Here is a 23,231-nt window from a genome sequence, read left to right as displayed (position 1 = left end):
TTCATCAAGTTACCGCGAGCCTTTGTACGACCCACATCGAATGGCAGAAAATCCCAAAGTTTTTATACAATACCCAGTGCTTCCCAATAATAAAGCCCCACTACTGCAAGCCACCTGCTATACAGGGTGTATCAAAAAAAAGGTAATCCAACTTCAACACGCTATTGTACGTGAACTACTCAGTCTATGAACGAATTTTTTTCACTTTCGGAAAGATCAGGATTTTAACTATCGGATGACATGTTTTTAATACGAAATGGTGAAAAAGTGAGCACATACGAGGCTGATAAAAAATGTTAGTCGCAATCGCATATTTTCACCTTTGAGCCTAATTAAAGCAGTGCATAACAAAAGAAAAGAGCAATTAATCACGAACATGTCACAGCTTACACTGGTTTTATCACTTTTATGCCGCATTGCTTGGAATGTTCTCCTGATGTGATTTATTCATACTTAATATGAATATGCGGGTCGCTTATTCAAAAGCAAAATTCTTCATTTAAATCCCAAAGAGATTTCATTTTCAATGGTTTTAGTCCCAACTCTCAGAGGTGAAAATATGCGATTTTGACTAACACTTTTTAGCAGCCTCCTATTTGCTCATTTTTTCACCATTTGTTATCAAAAACATGTCATTCGATGGTTAAAAGCCTAACCTTTCGGAATGTGAAAAAAATTCGTTAATAGAATGAGTAATTCACGTACAATAGCGCACCAAAGTTGGATTACCTTTTTTTGATACACCCTGTACAAGCAGCACCACTTCAACCGAAACAACAAGATCGGCAGAATGAGGACGTTCCATCTATGCCAGTAAATCAACAACAGGAGCAGCCACAAGACGAGTTAGAGGTTTATGCACGTTCTTCATGTCCATTTTTCGTGTTAGTCTTTTTCGCGCTATACCTTTAAGGTCGACACAGACCGGACGCGATGCGGCAACGCGACGCGAATTGAAAATTCGCGCCACCTTGCCAAATCGCGTCCGGTCTGTGTGGGCCTTTATGCTTGACTCAGATTTTAGCGTTTGATATGCTTCGTCGCGTAGACGTGAGATTAAACAATCTTATATATTTGGGCGGGATTTCGCCGTATATTTCACTGTTGGATACACTTGGATTAAAATTTCTCGTTTCTTTGTGGGTGAGGCTTCGCTGTCGTGCATGTGTGTATGCTTGTGTGAGATTACTACAAAAATTACTTCACTCAAAGTACGTTTCAGTCAAAACTCTCCAACATCTCGTTGGTAAATGCATTTCGTTTTCCCTCGCTTTGCTGGCAGCACGTTTCTTCGAGAGATGAACGCAGCCATCTCCCGCGGCCTCCGCACCTTAAAACCTCAGCTATTAAAGGGTGCGCTACATCAGGAAATTTCTCATTTTCTTGGAGATTGGGATAGCCCGCTTCCTTGGCGGGAGGAGATCAATCGTCAAGGAGGTAATCAAGTCGTCATAAACGCTTGGGACAATCAAGGTGGAAAAAGCCCCCGTCTTATCCGAGCGATGAAAAAGTTAATTTTTTTAATTTTTTTTTTAACCATATTAAACCTCACGTATGTCCGGACTAAAGCGAACTCCGCCGACGCTCTTTCCAGACGATCATCAGAATATGACCATACTTTGACGCCTGCCATTTGGGCAACAATTCAACAACAGTTCGCGGAAGGCCAGGGTCATACATGTGGCCTCATGGCCCTCGACTCCAACCCTATGGTGGATAGATCCGGAAACCCTCTACCGCATTTCACACCATACCCGTCGCTGCACTCTCTAGGTGTGACTCTTTTCGCTCAAGAACTCTCGTACCACTCCTTTGTACTTCAACAACCATATGTTTTCCCCCTCACATGTTGGTTGGTCCCGTTTTCAAGTTCCTTCGATCCGGTAACTTGTCTTGTACTTTGGTAGTGCTCCACTGACGAGTACCCTAGACGTTACTGGTGGCCCTCCTACTTTGTTTTTTCCACGAAGAAAATCAAGCTTGCGTCCAAAGGCATTTCTGGGGTTTTGCTCTTGCCAACTCACTCGAGACCATGTCCGGAACTCTCAGCAGACCTTTGGGCTTTCCGCATCGCCTTTACGTAACTTCCCATTTGGTGTAACCTAACCTTCGTCGTCTACTCTTATTACCATACCTAATTTTAGTGTGCAGTGATAACAAGTGATAAAAATAGAATGTGCAGTGATAAATGGTATTTTCTCAAAATACCTCACTCTCCTGATATGGATTCGTCAGTAATTGTCCTCAAAAATGGTGATAGGGTGTGATAGAGACTGAAAAATACAGAAAATTTTCTGTATGAGGCACTGCAGAAGCCCTACAAATCTTCCATCTTTGAATTACCAATTTCCAATTATCAAGAATTGTATTATGTCCCACCCCTCTTATTTAATTCTAATTGCCTCATAAATATTCCAAACAAAATAACGCGTTAAAAACAGAATTGGAGTCATTTTTGTCAGCCCTTACTGGATACACTACGTTAACCACAGCTACACCGAGAGATGTATGTCGCTTTCTCGTCTTCAATGATCCTTGAGATGGAGTTGCAGGACGAAATAGGAAACCACATGCAAGGTTTATACCAAGCTGTTGTTGGGCGGTGTTGATGTATTTTTCAATGCCGTTTATAGGACTATTAACGCTCATAATTATATGCAAACCTTAAACAAGGTGAAAACAAGCGAAATGACCGATGTGGGTAACCATCTGTATCTAATTATGCATATTGAGAGGGTATAAAAATTGGTAAACGCCTTTCAGTCCATTCTTGCTCAGTCTCGAGTGGTCAGGTGTACCGACGAGAGCGCCGGAATGCGGGTCGTACTCGGCCTGCACGCGTCGTACTCAAGCTGTGCCAGCTTGTCTCCGACGCCCCTGACCAAAACTTACCCCATTCCTTGTGCACGTGCAAGCTAAGCATGAGTGTGAGTGTTGGTGAATAGGATGCTATTTCAACGACAAGACCCAATTGCATTTGAAAGAAGCTTCAGTGGCGTAGCCAGCCTGACGATTTAGTCATGCTATGCAAATTTTATGTTATTATCATTATTCATTTCTATAAAAATTCATTGTTTCACAGTCGATGAACACCAAAATATAGCATAGCATAGAGAAGCTTCCGACCGTCTACGGAATGCAAACGCACTCAAACTCACCATTATGCAACCTCAGTTACTGATCCAAATCTCTGAAACTACCCTACATATGTATGTGTGAAAAATATAAATTAGGTAAATGAACTAATGCAGAACTCAGAAAATAAGTTTAGCTCTGGGAATCACCCCATCTCGGCGCTACGTGTATTTGGACTTTTAGTTTTCCCGACGAAAATTGTTCAAGTTGCAAGCGAACAAATAAAAAGGGCCCGCGGAGCGTGTCAGAGAGTGGAGCTAAGCCCAAATTAGAACTCCCAGTAGAAGTTCAATTTTCTCTAAGTAACTCTTTAGCGCTAATTAAAAAGCTGACTTTTACTTCAAATATTTTAGCCGCAAAAAATATGTGTGTGGGGGGGGGCTAAAGCCAGGATTGAATGTGCTGGTTTTCCTAAAATTCTCTTTAAATATCAGAAACTAGTTATAATTCATAATTTTAATTATCTATATAGAGATTACAATATTAAAATGTCATAAAAACTGGTAAGTGTCATTACAAAGGACGCAGTAGACTATGAAGATATATCTGTAGACTATGCTGCTATACATTCAAATGGAACAAGTTACCAGAAGTTTCACTCACATATTTGCCCTAAACGAACTACTAGTTTGTTAAAACACAGACACGATTGTTTTGCGCCGTTAATGAACAAGAATCATTGAAGAATTGTAATCAACCGTCATGCTTTGCAATTATTATTGGTAACATTTGCCTTAAAAGTGATCCACTAACTGTCTTGCATTTTCATTCGAAGGGTAAAATAGCGAATAAATTTCAAATTTCGCATGGATTATAAACGGAAATCTAGATTTTTAGGCGTGAAATGTGAAGTTGATTTGACCACGCAAGGCATGATGGTAAACACGCAATCCTTTAAAATATTCCTTGCATCAAAAAACACCGACAAATACATCCCATGCAATCTCCCAGTCATCTTCATATTTCATCCTTGTACCAAAATCTTCGTATCCTCCCCTGATAACGCCGCACGCAGTATACGGAAGGACCAGGGCACGAGTATGAACTGACTAGGCATGTGCTAGGAACCGATTAGGGCGGTAAAAATGGCCCAAATTACACTACAACTGCACAAACTATTGCCGAAAATTATAGTCCGTTTATTCACATGAGCAGTTCACCAACATTTACAATTTATACAATGATTATCAGGTTAACTAATTGTTCTTTGTACAAGTTTGTCTAGATTACTAGATGATCCTCTCCTGAGTAGAGCTAAAATATAGCACACATGCACACAAAAAATGGATGCAAAAGTAAATATGATTATGTTGATTTACTCAGTTCAACAGGAAAGAATACCATGTTGTGAAATTCAGATAATTCTTCTCCTTACGCACTCGTCGCTTATATTGTGAAAATATTGGGATAATTTTTCATAACAATGCTTTTCTCTCCGTAAAATAGTTCTGTATCAATCTTTTTCAATGAAAGAGTCACACAGTGCTCCTCAGCGTATGGTCTCTTATCAATCTTGTGACGAATCAGCCACGACACAAAATTTCGAGCTTTACGATCACCAAGTTTCTTCAAATTCACAGGGTTTCCTTCCAAAATATTTTTCATTTGTTCAAACCTAGATCCAAAAGGGTGTTCACCTTTTGTTAAGATGAAGAAAGCAATCATGCCCGCTACCTGAACATCCGATTTCTTTTTGAACGTACCTTTTTCTTCTTTGTCTATTGCTTCAATTACTTCTGTTGGCATCCATCCGTGAGTGCCTTTAGCATCTGTTTCAACTGTAGTTTCATCGTCTTTTAGAACGCGGCTTAATCCAAAATCTGCCAATTTCACGCGACCCTCGATATCAGCCAGGACGTTTGATGGTTTTAGATCTCTGTGCAATATTCTTTTACCATGAAGAAATTCAAGTCCTGAAAGAATTTCCTTAATCATTCGTGGACCACGCTCTTGTAGATGTTCAATACTGGATGCATGAACAAGTTCCATTAAGGTTTCTTCGCAAAGATCAAGAATAAGATATATGAAGGTATCGTCACGGTGAAAATGTCGATAACTCACTATAAATGGTGAGTCGCTTGTTTTAATAAGATCCATAATTTCCCTTTCGTTTTCAGCTATTTTATCACACTTTTGTACCAGCATTTTCTTAACAGCAACTTCAGTCCCATCCTCCATGAGACCAACATAGACACTTGAATATCCACCATCGCCAATTCTGAATTGCTTGTCGGCGACAAAAGCCTGCATCGGAATGCCAATCTTTGAAAAAAAAACACGATAAATATTCCACAGTGAGAAGAAAAAAGCAAGAACACATTCACGGCTTAAAAAGTATATTCTCAACTTCTAAAGCCCTGGGCAAACTAGGAAACATTGTTGCGGAAACATTTATGTTTCGCAATGTTTCCTCATATGTTTCCCTGTTTGCCCACCCTGGGAAATATTGTTGCGGAAGCAGTGGCGTAGCCAGCCTGACGATTTAGTCATGCTATGCAAATTTTATGTTATTATCATTATTCATTTCTTTAGAAACTCATTGTTTTCACAGTCAATGAACACCAAAATATTAGCATAGCATGACTAAATTGTCGGGCTGGCTACGCCACTGGAAAAGCGCATAGCCGAGCTGACGCGATGAAAATCGTAAACTTCTTATATACACAAAAGTTAATTACTACATAAGCTCATTTCAATGTTTTCAACTATTACCTTGTCTAACTTATTGCAATTCTTTGTTTTCAAAATTTCAATTTTCTCACGATGTTTAACGGAGCGCCTGAGGATAGTTGCAATCTCATCATGACCAAAGCGAACACTCCATTCAAGAAGACTCATCTGTCTGCCTTTAACAAGAAATGTTTGAGCTCTCCGCACAGTAACGTTCTTTTTCAACAAAAGGTTGACCAAAACAGCTGAATTGTTCACAACAGCTATCTTTAGGATATCAGTACCAAGTGTAGAAGCGTTAATTTTACTTTCAAGACCCTTACCATTTACATCAGCACCATTCTCAACAAGGTATTTTACCATCTCTAGCCACCCCTTTTTAACAGCAGTGTCTAGGACTGTATATTTGTTATTATTCTTTCCATTTACATCAGCGCCATATCCCACAAGATATTTCACCATTTCTAACGTACTTTCAGTAACTGCAACATGCAGCACTGTCCATCCGTCAGTAGCATTTCCATTTACATCAGCGCCATTTTCAACAAGATACTTTACAATTTCTAGCGCATCTTTAAAAACGGCAGCGTGCAGCACTGTCCATCCGTCAGTAGCATTGCCATTTACATCAGCGCCATTTTCAACAAGATACTTTACAATTTCTAGCGCATCTTTAAAAACAGCAGCGTGCAGCACTGTCCATCCGTCAGTAGCATTTCCATTTACATCAGCGCCATTTTCAACAAGATACTTTACAATTTCTAGCGCATCTTTAGAAACAGCAGCGTGCAGCACTGTCCATCCGTCAGTAGCCTTTCCATTTACATCAGCGCCATTTTCAACAAGACACTTTACCATTTCTGACGCATCTCTAGTAACAGCATAGTGCAGCACTGTCTTCCCGATAATATCCTTTTCATTTACATCTGCGCCGTTTTCAACTAGATATTTCACCATTTCTAACGTACTTTCAGTAACTGCAACGTGCAGCACTGTCCATCCGTCAGTAGCCTTCCCATTTACATCAGCGCCGCTTTCAACTAGATAATTCACGATTTCTAACGTACATTTAGTAACTGCAACGTGCAGCACTGTCCATCCGTCAGTAGCGTTCCAATCAAAAGCAGTCCTTCTGTCAATAGCATATCCATTTACATCAGCGCCATTTTCAACCAAATACTTTACAATTTCTAGCGCATCTACTTGATCTACTGGACTAAACTGAAAAGCACGGCACAGAATTGTCATCTTCCAAAGATCTTTTTTGTTTTCACCACGTTCAACGTCCTTTCTTATTTCGTCCCAAAATTGTTTTCTTTCTTCACAGACATTTATGCTTCCACTTGCCTCTTTCTTTTTCTCAATACCTATAAATATGCAACATTAAGATTCAGTTTACATGAAAAAGAAAGATGAAAGATAAAAAACCGGGCCGTGCCCAACGAAATTTCATTGCGGGTCTCCCGCAACAATTTATCCGCTCGCATTACGCAGGCATGAATGATTTCTGGAAGACGTGAAATTTTACAATAGTCGGAAGAAAATGGCTGTAACATCTATAGCTTTGTATCCCGAACAAGGCCTAAAATCCGTTCACGCCAGGGATTTATTTAGCGGAGACATGCACCTCAAAAGAATACATATTTTCAACACATGCATAGGAGACTTTGGCGAAATGTGCCTTATAATTATATAGTTTTTCCTTGTGCACGAGCTACATTGTATCAGGTGATAAGAAAATTAAAAATGTGTCGAAGGGTTATAGGGTAGAAATTTAAATTATTGAATAGCCTGAATGGTTCCAACGGGATATTTATTATTTTACTCATTTATTTGGTATCGCCTTTGCCAATAGCGAACGCAATTGCGTAGGCCAATAGTTGTGGGACCTTGATGGTTAGGGCCGTCTAACCAGAAGCTTAATGCGGATTTTTTGCATGAAAATGTCGAACGATGGACTTTTTGCGATCGCTTTTCTTTTGAATACAAACAATCAAGTGGAACTATAATCCCATGCATTAGATGATTTTGAATTACCATTTGATTTTGAGGATATATTGACTTAACATGGCGGACGGTCGTGTTGAAGACTCTTCTGACAAAATTGTCAATAATTTCAATGATAATTTTGATTTAAATCAATTAAAAGTGCATATATCATCTAAGAATATTGTCTATGATGGAATAAGAGCAAAATGGTGCAATAATTACGATTCGTTGAAAGTATTTATCGAAAATGTCTTTTGTCAACACGGGAAATGGTGGCTGCCAGGAAGCAACGCAAAAAGGTTTGATTCCTGTACATCCGATTTCGTAGTAATATGGTATCCCGGTAAGCACGACACTCTGACCTTTAATGGTTATGTTGGAAAGCGAGCAAAAGAATGTTTAATAAAACTTTGTACAAATATGATAACTGTCTTTCTGAATGGGGCTCAGCTCCTTCCGGAGTCCCACAAGGAACAAAGTTGGGACCGTGGTTATTTTTACTGCTAATAAATGATTTAGTTCTTAACAACGATATAATGCCCTTTTGTGGAAGTACGTTGAATGATACAACATCTTCAGAAATCGTAGAAAGGGGGTCTCCGAGTTATTCACAAAACATAGCTGATAACGTCGCCCAATGGTCTTCAAATAATAAACTGAAATTAAATGATGAAAAATGCAAAGAATTACGGATATGCTTTGCAAAAACCAAGAAGACTTTCAACCGATTTATGTATACGGAAAAGAATTAGAAGTCGTTAGAAGTGCAAAAGTGCTGGGGGTCACAATAACTAGCGACCTATCGTGGAATGTTCACATAAATAATGTTATAAAGAAAGCAGCGAAACGGCTATACTTTCTTGTGCAATTGAAAAGAGCTAAACTATCTCGAAAAGATCTCGTGCTCTTTTACATTACATGCATTCGATCTGTTTTGACTTATGCAATCCCAGTATTCTTCTATGCTTTACCGAAGTACATCCTAAATGAATTGGAACGTTTACAAAAACGGGCATTATCAATTATCAACCCAGGAATAACGTATCATGAAGCCCTATTGGAAGCGAATATTCCCACCATTATGTCATACGGTGAAAAAATAATGTAGGGATTTTTTTTACCAAACTGTGAATGATAAACATAACAAGCTGAATAAACTTTTACCCCCGATTCATGAAGGAGCTCATCAATTAAGACAAAATAGGCATTTTAAAATCCCCAATTGGAGAACAAACCGTTTCAGAGATACTTTTATCATGGCCTCCGCCATAAACTATGGTCGTTAGACTTGGCGAATTTTTATCGGTATCTTAATAATTAACGGGAACTTTTAAATATAGATTTTTAAATAGTTATATATAGATTGTTTGTAGTGTTTGTCAATGTGTTTTCATTTTAGATTAGCTTGTAAATACGCAATTCAGTTTTCGAGTTGCCTATGTATTTTACAATTTTTTACAATTACAATTACAAACACATTTCAAAAGAAAGCGATAGCAAAAAATCGGTCGCGCGACATTTTGCACTGAATGGTTCGAAAGCCGCCTTTATAACCGTCTGATTTCTTTGCTACGCTATTGTTCCTACGATATATAATCATGAACATGTGAATATGCAATCCCCCCCCCACGCCCAATTAGGCAGTCCATCTGCAACCCTGATCAAAATGTACGAGTTAGTAGAGGATAGGATTTTTACTTCTATCATAGGACATTTGTTTTAATTCTCACCGCCATCACATTCTTCGTTTTGAATGCCTTTTTCTTGGAGTTCATCTTCAACTTCTTTCTGTTTATTAACTGACTGGGCTTGTTTATTTTGGGACGAAGCGCTATTATTGTTTTCCGTAAAGCTTGAAGTTACGTCGCTGTCCTCAGCCTGGGACATCATAACATTATCATCTTCCTTGAGTTCAGTCATTCTTACATTATTTTTTACAATCTTCTTTGGTGCTTATAACAAGATCATATCATCTTGCCTGACCGTCATCTTCGAAATAGCGCGATGGGAACCTGAAAACCAAGTTATTAATTACTGTTAGCTCTAAATGATTAAAACTGTTGAAAAATCACTATCCGGCGGAAGCACTATCTAATTTTCGTCAAATCGGCCCTAAAAGGATAACAGCTATCTTTGGAACCAATTTATAGCCAAATCTAGGCCATTGCCAGTCACTTTTCTTTGTTTACGTCGGCGGGATTGTCTATGGTGAAGACAAAAGCAGAAGAGATAGCAGCCGAGTAGTCGTTCCAGTTTAAGTGTTTCAGAAAAGTTCACTGCTTTATCTAATGTACTGGCATAACAGATCAGTGTACACGACCCAATTTTTGTTTTCTAACGTTAATCTAGGCCAACTATATGTTTCGGTTGTATATCGCGTATCGACGATCGAGAAACAAACGAACGAAAAATGCTTTACATGCAATAGACCCTCCATGCAGCAATAACATTGATAGCCAATACTCGCCGATATTGCTCGATCTTCAGATGATCACTCGATCTTTCTAGTCATGCGCTTCTTAATTCACAATGCTGTTTGCTAACTTGCTACCCTGAACCCTCAATAATATTATTAAGGATGATGTGAAGTCTGTTCTACGAATATTTTCTGTTCAAAACAAATTAAGCAACATTTCAAAAGTTGTCCTCAACGGAAACTTAATTAAAATGAAATCAAATAAGACAAAGCTTCTTTTAGTGTCCAACTGTCATGACGCGAGCTTTGAAATATTGGCAAGTTTTTTATGAAACGAAAATATGTCTAAAACAGACTTTGCAAAAATCTAAGCAACACAACAGCAATGGGGTTTAGACCAGTCACCATAGAAAGGGTCAACTGTACGATCACGTCGATCAGAGTGTATATTCTTTATAATTTTATATTCATGTTCATAAACCGTAACTGAAACAATCGTCTTTAAAAGGGAATCAGTCGGGCAAACAAGACGGATGTATGAATACGCACCCTCGATTTTGCCACCTTGTTATTGACTATTCTAGGGCTATTCTAGGTATAGTTTGCGCCTCTACGGTGAATTAATACTGCTACACACAATATGCCTCGCACAAATATGATACTCGATAATCCCATGATTATTAGTTGCGTCTTAGTTCTGTCGTACTGGACAAATTACTGACTAAGCACGGTTCTTCATTAACTTCCTATCTTAAGTAATAGATATCCAAAGATGACGACACGGCATCCAAAATGATTATTAGTTGCGTCTCAGTTCTGTAGTACTGGACAAATTACTGACTAAGCAGGGTTCTTCATTAACTCCCTACCTTAAATAATAGATATCCAACGATGACGACACGGCATCCAAAATAAAGCAAATATAATTTGGATAAAAAATGTTGGTAGTCTTCTTTCCAGACCTAATCTTCGATCACGAAATCAAATATCGTCAATAATATTATTAGTTATCCAATAATATTAGTCATAGCCATCCAATCACTTTGTTGTATGAACTTGTATCATAGTTAGTATGGTTGTATGCTGTATGTTCTGTCGATGAAGTAATTCCGCCGGAAGTAGAACGTAAACGAAACTAGTTCTCAGGCTTTAGTAGGGTAAAAACCGACAAAAGTATACAATAATTGGCAAGGCCGTATTTTGTGAATTCTAAAACATGCACAACTAAACTAAACTTGCAACTTTGCAACTAAACTTAGCCATTTTACTAATTCTAGTATGAATTTATATACTAGCTGTCGTGATTTATTTCCGTCTTCTTGCCTAGATACAAAGTTAGACTGGCTAATTAACATGCAATGATACTGCATGACTGAACCAGCCTCTTCAACCAGCCTTATATAAGTATACTTCCACTGAAAATTAAATTATTGACATCGAAATATTTCAGCTTAGTTTTTCAATAAATAAAAGATTTTGCGTTCCATTTTGAACTTATCCGCCATTTAAGCTAAAATACTTTCCTTTACATACACTGGAACTATATAGACTATCGCGTTCAGCGCGCGTATCTTTTGCAACTGGATGGATAACTGGTGATAAACATGTTGGGAAACAGGTGAGTTTTCTTTCTAATGACTGGAAATCAAACAACGTTTCGAACGATTTTTTTCTGTCATAGCCAAGAAGAATTTTAAACTCTGCAGCAACTCTCAATAAGAGTGTACGTCTTTACGAGCTCCTTTTTAAAATCTTTAAACTACCTCTTTCAGTAAACTGGTGGAACATAGCTAATAATATAACAGGTTGTTTGTTACTATTTTCCGCGCTTCGACCCAAGATACGACTGGTCGAAATCAAGGTCGCTCATACTGCATACGTCCATACCTTGTAAAATAGTTGCATTCAGGCACTTAATGAGATCAGCGGCTGGGGGAGGCAGTGGTGCTGGTTTTAACAAACTTTTGTCGCCATGGTTATAAATGTTTATTTATCATTTATGGTTCCTAATTTTAATGATCAAAATCACAGATTACAAAGTTATAAAAGTTGTAAACGTCACGTGACAAAGGACAGAACGTGTATCTATTATACTATACTGATATGCATACAAAAAGAACAAGTTTATTTTGTGTTTTTCTACTGTCATGAACAGTTTATATTTTTCAAACTAAGTCAATAAAATCATCCGGGATGAATTGTAAATAACATCTTGGTAGGTGCAAACAGTCGCCAAAAACAATTCAGCCGTGGTCGGTAGCCCGTTGTCACTATCAATTAAGCTCTCTATTGGAATGTCTGTTGAATCGCGAGGCTAAAAGAGATAATTTGAAACAAACCAATTCTAAGTCATTTATGCGAAATGTTGTATAACAAACTATTAGCTTCTAAAAAACAATACCTTCTACAATTTATTGGCAACAAAAGGTATAGTAACCATGAATTTTAACTGTAGCAGCAAAATTTCTTGACGGAAAAGTACCATCCACTTGGGCTGTAATAGTCTTCGAGTTGCTGTTTATTGGAAAAACCATATTTTCTGAATTGACCGATACGGCATTTTGAGGGTATGTGTAGTACATTAGTTGCCTTTCGTCTTCAATAATACCACTTGCGCCCTTTAGATAGACGTTTATGAAACTTCCTGACCCTGTCGTTGGTGTTTGACCCGAATAAACTTTCGCAAAAACCACGACGTCAACTGCATCACTGGGAACTCCGGCATTAGCTAGAGAGATCACAACTCCTGTTGGGGTGACATCGTGATTCATGCTAGAAAGCTTGTGAAACTAGTAATAAGCAATTAAAAATTCTGGTGAGGAATAAATTTTTATCATCACCGATGGCGTAGCTAAAACGATGATTGCTTTCACGTAGCTAATGTGGTCTATAGAGTTTCTTGAAATTTGTTAGATGCACATTTTAAACAGAGATATTAGAAACATCGAAATGTTTGACTGGAAGTCTTTGGCAAACCTGGGCAGCCTGTTCCCTTTGTTTGTACATTTAAATATTTAAAAATAGGCGAGGTGTTTACAAGCCTATATTTACTAAGCCGAAGGCGAAGTGAATATAGGCTTGTAATCACCAAGCCTGAGGCGGCTAATTTTTTTTAAGTATAAATTTCGAGGTATTTACAAATAAGAATCAACGCAATTTGACAAAAAAAATTTAATTACTAATTCAAATTTCGTATTAGTTTTTGAAAAAAGGATAAAAAAGCTATATTCACTGACCAGTGACTATCACTTCAGAGACAGTGAATTTTGACCAATCAGAATGCAGGAAAACCAATAGTCACCTCGAAATTTATACTAAAAGGATATATTGTGCATGACGCGTGCTGTGCGCATTAAAAGTTACAGAATATATTACGTGAAAAACGATGATCTTTTCTGCGTCTGCAAATGTGTCCTTCACTAACAACTGAAGTTAAACTTCAGGCAATTACTTGCAAGTGATTTAACTAATAAACATGCAGGTATTGCATGAGTGACGGAGTTGTACATCTTGAACATTTGTAATATGTTCCCGAGCTATATATAGTTATACATATATTTGGACAATATACCTACCGTTTTATGACAATCCAGTTGAACGTTAACTTTGAAGTTTTCGCTTTTTGTTATCTAAAAGATTGTAGCAAATATAGTTTTAAACGTCAACAAACGGCATGCTAACATGCTAACATACTCTTTAAAGGATATTGGCAATAAAAAATAAGTTAGTCCGATTTGAAATAACTCTGAAAACTGTAAATTAAGTTTCAAATTCAATTTTTCATATCTTCCTAAGTTCTTGAAATATCCAGGCTGAAGTTAGCGAGTTGTCCGCCATCTTGTCTTATAATTAGATCTAATTAAATGACGTCACAACCAGGGAAAAATTATAAACGCATGCAACTTTTTTTTAATGTACAAGTGGAATGCATTTGACTTTGTATAGCAAGCGTATGAGTAAATTAAACACATCACCGATGAATTATTATTTAGCATGATCTACAAGGCACAAGAAATGCTAACGAAAATCACAACTGAATACGGATTTTGCAATATATACATATACTTTATATCTCTTTAAAATAAGAAAAAGTTATTTCTATTGCCAATGTCCAAACTGAACATTCTGCTGTTTTCTTACCACAAAGCAAAACCAAAGAGCGAAGCAAACAAGTCTTGAAGACATGTCGTTAAACCGGTGCTACAAAACAAGTCATAAAACTTAATACAAATATAAATCTATAGTTAGGTGTTGCTAGATGGGGATGGCACACTAGCTAAATTTCCTACTAAGAGAATTGAATTGATGCATGCATATATAAAAAGCATCATACTACAGCGATTCATTAAAAATCGATATGTAATGTTTGTAGCTTCACTGGGATAGAAATTCAATGTCAACGAGTTCCCAATAAATCTACAGGGGTAGACGCGGTGCGTAGAATGAAACGAACTCGACGTAGGAATTTTGATAATTTATTAACAGGATATATACAGGTTTGGGTCGAATAAGTCGATTGAGAATATTGCGTCGTTTCGAACTAAAATATGATAAGCAGACAAACTATAGTAACCTATCACATAAAATTAATACGAGTATACTTGATAATTGACATAAATGAGTTATACTTATTAAACTAATAATTAGCATGCAATACAATATAACAACTAAACCGATTTTAGCAGCGCTTATCGAAACACTTAGGCCTAGGTTATACGTCGCATTTTCGTCGCGTCGAACGCAATTCAAACAATAGATAATGAGCTGATAAGCCTCCTTAAGCTTCATTATCATCTTATTATCTTTTGTTTGAATTGCATTCGACCCGACCAAAATACGACGTTTAACCTAGGGCTTAGCGCGACAATTGCTAACTGAAACAACGTATTATCTATTTACTTACTTTGGTTTGCAGACGCACCAACTTTAACTATCATGCGCGTAGATATAGCTTTGATCGAGGTAGAATAAAGATAGAATTTTTTGTCTCGCAATGCGAATAGAATTGTAGCACAAACTTTTGCTTTCTTGCAAGCGTCCACATTCGAGACTCAGCATAGAATGAGAAACCTAAGCTAGGTAGGCTGTTTTTGTGTAGCATGAACCGGATTTCAAAACATAGAAACGCGGTGTGTTTGTGACAGACATAGCGTGGCTAGGCAAGGCAACCGCATTGCGCATTTGCTAACCAAATTTACGCATTTGATGTAAATCTTTGCGCTGAAACGGAAAATAACAACTTGTTTTTGCCAGAAGGTCTTTACAAAATAACAACTTGAACGACCTTCCGGTTCGAAACCAACAATGTTTACAACACGAGCGGCCGTGTTGTGTTGAATATACAAGTGTGTGAAGTTTGAAATTAATTTTGTGATAAATTAGATTTGAATACATAGCAAACCGAAGACGACCGCAAGGGGAAAAAAATTAATACGATCGCGGTTGCAGAACGAAATGTTATGAACTGCTGAGAACGACAACACAATAATCAAATCAAAAACATTTTAAAAAATGTCTGTCATGGACCGAGGTTTGTCCTAGGTTATTAACCGCCATTTTTAAGGTTATTTCTGAACAGTACTGCATTGATTTCGCTTAGGATGAAACCGCGCAGTACCATGGTACGTGCTGTAAATCATCCTGACCAACAACCGAGTTCCCCTCAAGATTCAAGAATATAGTGTTTAATTAGTAGCTATTTAAGATTAAATTCCTGCCTGGTTCATCAAATGTAACCATATTCCAAGCACGCGCTTAAACCTGGGAAACATTTAATCGTAATGTCGTGAACAAGTCATTTTCACAGATGAGAAATAGTCCGGTTGTAAATTTGTCTTTATCTCTGTGTTCAAATCGGCTATTGTTTACTGCGCATAACTGAATTGAAATATTCTATTATATCAGCCATCTTGACAGCTTATCATACTTACTATTAAGTAGAAGAACCAGGCTTAATTTAGCAAATCCTGTCGCGCAGAACTAAAAGGCGCTATTCGTCTAATTCTTTTGTAAATTCTAGCTTAAAATTACCTACGCAGAATCATAACCGAAGAATAAAATATATAATTCGGGCAGTTTGAAAAGAAAACGATCAAAAAACGAAAATAATCAGAATTTCTAGAAGTATATGGTTGCTATGGACAAGTAACTTGAGAAAGCAAGACACATCTTAGACTTCGCACTTTGTCTTTGCCCGTATGTAGCTATTACAAGTGTGTCTGCTACAATTTCAAATGAAATGCACAATTCATATACACAAAAACACATGTATAAACATGTACGTACTGTTTTTTTCTTAAATTTTCTGCCGTGTAAGCAAATGTGCCCTTAAGTATCTGTTAATGCTTATGTGCACGTCGCTACCGCAGCTATCAAAAATATAGTGCATCTTTCTTCAGTAGCTAGGAAAATGTCTGAGCAGAAATTTTCAACATAGTGCAATCATCATTTTGTAAGCGCTTTTGTACTAAGCGTCCAGTGCCCTTCAAACATGCATATAAATTCTGATATAGGAAATTTTTGGCTAAATCTTTGACAATGGGATTCAATTTCGGCTTCTAGATCCTATTTAATATTGAACAAGTAAAAGAACGGCCAAGAACCAACGTAGTCAAAGCAGTATTCATAATTAACATGATATAAAATAGTACAATACAAGAAGTTTTACCTTGTGAAAGAAAATTTAACTGTAAATTCTACTGAGCATCACGCAGCGAAACTGTATTTTATACGTAATCACCTCGTTATCATGTGATTTTTCGAGGAAATCAATCAATGTGAAAGTACTGCTTTTTCAAGTACTTATACACACGTGCTTGACATGCATCCTAATGCGTGAATCAAGTGGTAGTAATGTAAAACCACCAAAAGCAGCAAACAGAGGCACGCAGGCGTACATGTATTTCTTCATTTATCAAGTTTCCCAATTATACCCTCAAATACGATTTCGTAAAAAATTGCGAATTGTGCCATTGAACCATAGGCAACCCTAATGGCAAATAGTTTTATTCACGGTTTTATTCAGTTTTATTCAATACAACGGGCGATTTGCGTGTCTGGCAAGGCAATGTTGTTCGTGACCTCGTGCATGTAAAACCCGATTAAGCACTCACAGAGTGCATTAATCCTTAAATATAGGATATTACGCGGGTAGATATGAATTTTATGTTCGAGTGGCAAAAAAAATGTTGTTTCTGACACGAGAACATAAAATCCATATCTTCGAGCAAACCGTGTAATGTTCTGTTTATTATATGGACTAAATCAGAGTGACAAAAATACGCACAAAGACGAAAAGTAAATAAGCCGCGAAAGACCATTATAAAAGCGAATATTCTTTAAATTATAGCCTAAACATTAAAGTAGAATACTTAGGATGACTTAGGATGTCTTTTAAGTGTTTTCGTTTGTATATCCAACGTTAATTTCGTTTTATATACGAACAAAAGATTTGTATTTTCACAACAACAAGAATGAAAATAGCGGGGTCATTATACCCGGGGTCATTAACTCGTCATTATATCCCCGGTAAACGAGGCATACCGAAAATACGCACACTGTACCCCGGATGTAGTGGCATATGAGTTCTACGCGTGTTTTAGTTCTCAATAAAATACCCCCATACATGTAATAAAGTATGGTATTATACCTTACACTCAAATCCTCCAATGAGAAAGCTAGATTTCTGCCGTGATCAATAATTTCTTCTCCGTGTGACACTTAATTAAGTCATCCGTATTTGCTGCATCGGCATTTTTTTATTCACCGGTAAATATCAATTCGAAATCATTGAACTGCATGTATAGATAAACTGGAACGCTAACTTCTGACAAACATCCGTATGTCAGCTTGAAGCCAAAATAGTTTTTCTGAGTTTTGAGATGAAATACTTGACGCCGAACGTTGGGCTGTGTGCCAAACTGAAAAGTTTTATGGTTCGGAATTTTGCTTGCATTGTACTTTGGGGTAGTTGAGCTATTGTATTGAGCCAACACATATTTCCAGTAAATAGGATAATACATACGTTTTTCTGATAGTCCGATTGGACTGGGAAACTTTCGCTCTTTGCAATCTAGAGCAAAAGCAAAGATATAGTCTAAGAGAAGCTAGTAAAATTACTTCTGACGGAACAACGCCATGCAAAAAAGGCATGCTAACATGTTTCTTTAAGTAAACACTGACATTGCACTTTCTACGGTTGTAAAATCTTACCAAGACACAAAGAAGAGCAAAGCAGACAAATGTTGAAGACATTTCGCAAAATCGGGGCTACAAAACAAGACAGAAATTGAAGTGAATAAAACAGATATAAAGATAGATATGCTTAGAGTGCGCAAGGGAAGCTGAGAAGGTGCTGTCACATCCCAATGTATGGGAGCATATGCAAGGGATATGAGTTTTTTCTGATACGCTGCATGGCATGCCGAGAAACCAACGTTTTTACATTTAAAGACTGTAAATTTAATCATGCACATTGAATCTTCAATATAAAACTTACATTTCTCTCTTTGAATTTTCTTCTTTCTAGACTTCAGTCTTCTGAAAAACAGTTGTAACGACTTGACAACTTTGATTCCACAGTGAAAAAACTCCTCAATTCATATGCACGCTTCTCATCATCAGAATTGCGCGCGCACATCCCTGTCAATTTCAAGTGAAGACCAAGTGATCCGGCTTTCTTAAGTTCACAATATAACTGCACGTAGCGGCGTCGCAGCCACTGTAGTTCACGGAAGTCTGTCTAGAATGGGGGAAAGGAGGATTTTGGGGCAATATAGAATAGAGCCAGTGTTTAACGGAAAGAACGCCACGAATTTCTGTATTGTTTTCAGAACTAGCTGGAATAATATGTTCCAAAAAATCATCTTTTAATTCGGATAATTCATTAATTTTGAGCATATATTGCGGTTACAGAATTTCAATGTGTTATTGAAATATACTTGTGTCTTTCAGCATACTAGCAAAATACTTCACACTTATTTCTTGTTTAAGTGTGCTACAATTTTGCGAGCCGTCAATATAATGAGACGTGACATGGTGGGAAACACAACTCGTGGTTTCGACTATGTTGTATGACGCATGCGTAATTCACTCCGCAGAAGATATAACACAACACCAAGATGCATTCGTTAAATTTCTGATTCAGATTATTCTCTTTCCCCCAATAACTTTGAAGAACCTGGTGCAGATCTTTCCCAAAATATAGTGGATATTATACAGCCCTGTTTACCATGTCCTTGGTTTTGGATGATGCTTTTAAGTGGTTTGTTTTTAAGTCATGTGCTACGAATTTTATTCCTAACTTTTTCTAACCATGTCGAAACGTTTAAAAGAAAATAAATGTGGCACATTTCGAAGTGAACTACTTCTAGTATCTTTTTAAAGTTTAGACAGGTTTCACGCAAGGGTTAAGGTGCGGTTAAATTACACTTGACTACTCCGGCCGAACTTATGCATTAATATATTATTGCGTTCGACGAAGGAGAACGCATTCTAATTCTGACTCGCGCGGTGTCCCACGTGGTGTCCCACGTGGTTTTGCATGCCATTCGATTTAGACTTTGACGCCATCTTGGATGGAGTATGTCTCACGTCTCGCCTCGATTTCGTGTGAGACGCGTACTCGATTTTGGAATCCTATTACTGTACACTCTCAAATTCTTATGGATACCACCACTTGGGTTTTGCCATTTATGAACTTTAACTCTAGCACAAGTTGTTCACATTTTGTTTTGCAGTCTTTCTGCAATCTTAATTTTTTTAATGTGTTCGCCTTAAGGACACTTGGCACCTAGCCTTGTAGTTGTCTCGTTTATTCCTATATTCACTGTCACTGCCAATTGCCATAATTATACACAAGACTAGAGTTATATATATTTCGCCGTATATTAGCAAGAAAAAGTCCATAGAAAATTTATTGTACAAAAATCATTTGGTAATAAGAAATCGAACGCACTTGCCTAATCTTTGATTACTACCAGTTTAACACTTATTTGCGTGACCGAAGGAAACATTATGTTTTGTGGAACCGAGACAGGTCTAGGGTACACATTGAAACATAATGTTTTCTGAGGTCTTGGTAAATATTTTTTTATTATATATTACATGTCAAAGAAAATCAAAAAACAAGGTAAACAACGAAATGCGTCTATTCTTAAAGGCCGACACAGACCGGACGCGAAGCGGCAACGCGAGGCGAATTTTCAGTTTTCAGAAGCATATAAATTAAATTCTGGGATCAAAATTTGGAATCTATGCACGCTAGACCAATCAAAATTTATTATTTTAATGCAATCTACAAGAAAATTTTGATAAATTAAAATTTATTTGCTTTGAAAAAATATAAAACGTTGAAAATTCGCGCCGCGTTGGCAATTCGCGTCCTGTCTGCATGTGTGGGCCTTAAAGATCGACACAGGCGGCAACGCAACGCAAATTTTCAGGTTTCAGAAGCACATAAATTGAATACTGGAAGCAAAATTTGGAGTCTATGGACGCAAGAAGAGTCAAAATGTAGTATCTTTAAGTAATCTACAAGAATATTATGATAATTAAAAATTTATTTGCTACATGGCAAAAAAATTAAAAACTTTGAAAAATCGCAACGCGTTGCCAAATCGCGTCCTGTCTGTGTGGGCCTTTAATCTTCCGTGTGCGGCTTAAAGGAAGTAACATAAAAAATTGATTTACATGCACGACTAGATTCTGATGACTGTAATCTTTAATTTTTCGTGGAGTGAGTTACATGAATCATCAACATACTCGCTAGACAACATCCAAGAGTAGCATTTTCTTGCCAAAAACATTCCTGAAATATGACATGCATGTTTACAAAAATATGTTTCCTGCACGTACGCTATCCTACGAAATGATTTTGTTTCCCACAATGTCATGTCCTATTATATTGACGGCTTTTCTTATTATATTGCATTGACCGCTAATATTTGCGCAGGAAACAAAATATTGTGTTTAAATTCTATTACTCAAGTGTATATGGCTGGGATACATTGCTAAAAAAGTCAGTAGCGTAGCCAGCCTGTCGATTTGTCCCGTTTCGCTAATATTTTAGTGTTCATTGACTGTGAAAACAATAAATTTCTAAAGACCAGTAGCGTAGCCAGCCTGTTCATTTGTCCCGCTATTCTAATATCTTAGTGTTCACTGATTTTGAAAACAATAGATTTCTAAAGACATGCATAATTATAATAACTCGAAATTTACATAGCAGGACAAAATCGTCAGGCTGGCTACGCTACTGCTAAAGACATGAATAATTACAATTCCAATTAGTAATAATATATATCAATAATAATAACTCGAAACTCGAATGCGAGTAACGTAGTGCCGGTTTTTCCTCGGGTTTTTCCATGCATAGTTCGCTCACATGCCGTATTTATACCACAGGCGGATGATCCGTTCAGTTGCGCAATCAAGTTCGTCTAAATAGACAAACTACGCAGATAATTCGTCTTGACGGATGATCCGTCTGTTTGCCCGCGTTTATACACAGACGAACTAGAAGAAGAACTATCTTTCGCATGCTCAAGTCCGTCCAGACGGATGATCCGTCTCCAGTATATATCGGGCCATTACTAGCCTATCATAAAATACGCAAGTTCAGATTAACATATCCAATCTCCAACTCACAAGATATCGTTTATTGTAAATTATCGTAATATAAGAAAAATTATCGACCGGACTCAGACTATTGGTAACCAGTGTATGTATGTAGCTGCTGCTCAAAATGTACCCACATAGCGTTATTTTAGTATGTGCTAATCACCCAAGATGGTCAAAAAAGTTTATTTTATTTTACCAGTTTCAGATCGTAATCTGAAACAAAGGACAAGCTATGAGCACCTACTATAAATCTTTTTTTGGCCTAAATAATCTTTAATTGGAAAAATATTTATAAGGTTTTTGAAAGTTTGAAAGTTGGCGGTAAACGGAATAGACTAAATAGGAAATTTGTAGTAACAGATTCCGGTGTCTTTCATCCTTAAACAAAGTCAGTAATATACGAGTCATCCAACGTATACGCGCATGCAAGTCAACGTCAAAAAATGCGTCTCTGCCAAAGGATATTCCTGACATGATCGACGTATTTACAAAATTTCTTTCCTTTGTGTCATTTATCACACGAGTTTATTTTGCTTCCCACAATGTCATGTCTCGTTATATTGACGGCTCACAAAACTTTTGCACAGGAAACAAAGTAAAATTGTCGAGGCCAATTGAAGCATTGGATTATAGTTATTCTCGATCTCTTTCAGTGTATTTAATAACTTTTGATTACTGGTAGATTTAAAAAAGGCAGGATAAAGATGTCAAGGAGGTTACATATAATATTCAAACTTCAAAGTTACTTGTACGTTCTATATAACATAATTTATTTCAAGGGCGTAGGAAGCATCCAGAGGTTGGGGGGGCACCAGCTTCTGGGGGCACTTTTGGTTAATAACAATGACGGTTAACCCGAGAACATTTTGAGATAAGGGCCTCTGAAATGGCCGCAAATCCCTCTCAATTTAAGGATTATTGGGAAATAGTAGATACTTTCTTGTTTCTTTTCGCTTCCAAAAAGGCATTTTTTTCATAAAAAGGGCACTTTTGGTCCCTTGAAAAATCTTGGGGGGGGGCAGGTGCCCCCAGTGCCCCTCCCCCTTCCTACGCTACTGATTTATTTTAAATATTGATAATTTTACTCACATTGGAAAAGTTGTTAAGAGCATCCCAAAATGAGCAAAATCAAAAAGTTTCGTTGCAAAATATCAGTTGAAAAATATACGGGAAATATCGGCGTGTGAAATTAGCACATTTTGTATTACAAGTATTATCAGCAACGGGCTTGTTTACGTTTAAAACATGACGTATTTTGATTAATAGTTTTTCAAACAAAGAAGACACATGTCAACCTTGAACAATATAGACAACACGTATATTTTAGGGTTAGTGCATGATCACGTGTACTCTATGGGATATATGGAGTCCCGAGAATTAGATATTATCTAATTCGAGGGAC

At 37.3% G+C, this 23,231-nt stretch overlaps 2 protein-coding genes across 3 annotated transcripts; both read right to left on the bottom strand.

Annotated features, from left to right (window-relative positions):
• Nucleotides 1-4,656: 4,656 nt before the first annotated feature.
• Nucleotides 4,657-11,281, bottom strand: LOC114536254 (ankyrin-3-like). The gene is made up of 5 exons (XM_028557580.1): nucleotides 11,080-11,281; nucleotides 9,525-9,806; nucleotides 5,848-7,172; nucleotides 4,839-5,397; nucleotides 4,657-4,750 (listed from the first exon to the last, which is right to left on the bottom strand). The coding sequence occupies exons 2-5, from the start codon at nucleotides 9,712-9,714 to the stop codon at nucleotides 4,737-4,739; spliced, it is 2,088 nt and encodes a 695-aa protein (XP_028413381.1). The 5' UTR covers nucleotides 9,715-9,806; nucleotides 11,080-11,281; the 3' UTR covers nucleotides 4,657-4,736.
• Nucleotides 11,282-12,186: 905 nt separating this feature from the next.
• On the bottom strand, nucleotides 12,187-16,919 carry LOC114536244. 2 transcript variants are annotated; one of them, XM_028557571.1, is made up of 5 exons: nucleotides 16,878-16,919; nucleotides 14,351-14,410; nucleotides 13,786-13,839; nucleotides 12,648-12,999; nucleotides 12,187-12,524 (listed from the first exon to the last, which is right to left on the bottom strand). In XM_028557571.1, exons 2-5 carry the CDS (start codon nucleotides 14,393-14,395, stop codon nucleotides 12,484-12,486), a joined length of 492 nt encoding a protein of 163 aa, XP_028413372.1. In that variant the 5' UTR covers nucleotides 14,396-14,410; nucleotides 16,878-16,919; the 3' UTR covers nucleotides 12,187-12,483. The 2 variants fall into 2 exon arrangements, 1 of the variants encoding a protein (XP_028413372.1); XR_003688416.1 differs by having other exon boundaries at nucleotides 12,512-12,524; nucleotides 12,612-12,999.
• Nucleotides 16,920-23,231: the final 6,312 nt, after the last annotated feature.

This window comes from Dendronephthya gigantea, unplaced genomic scaffold, assembly GCF_004324835.1.
Source record: "Dendronephthya gigantea isolate DGI-Jeju-01 unplaced genomic scaffold, DenGig_1.0 000132F, whole genome shotgun sequence".
Classification (NCBI taxonomy): domain Eukaryota; kingdom Metazoa; phylum Cnidaria; class Anthozoa; order Malacalcyonacea; family Nephtheidae; genus Dendronephthya; species Dendronephthya gigantea.
The sequence above is the reverse complement of the archived record's forward strand: the minus strand, read 5'-3'. Positions and strand labels throughout refer to the sequence as shown.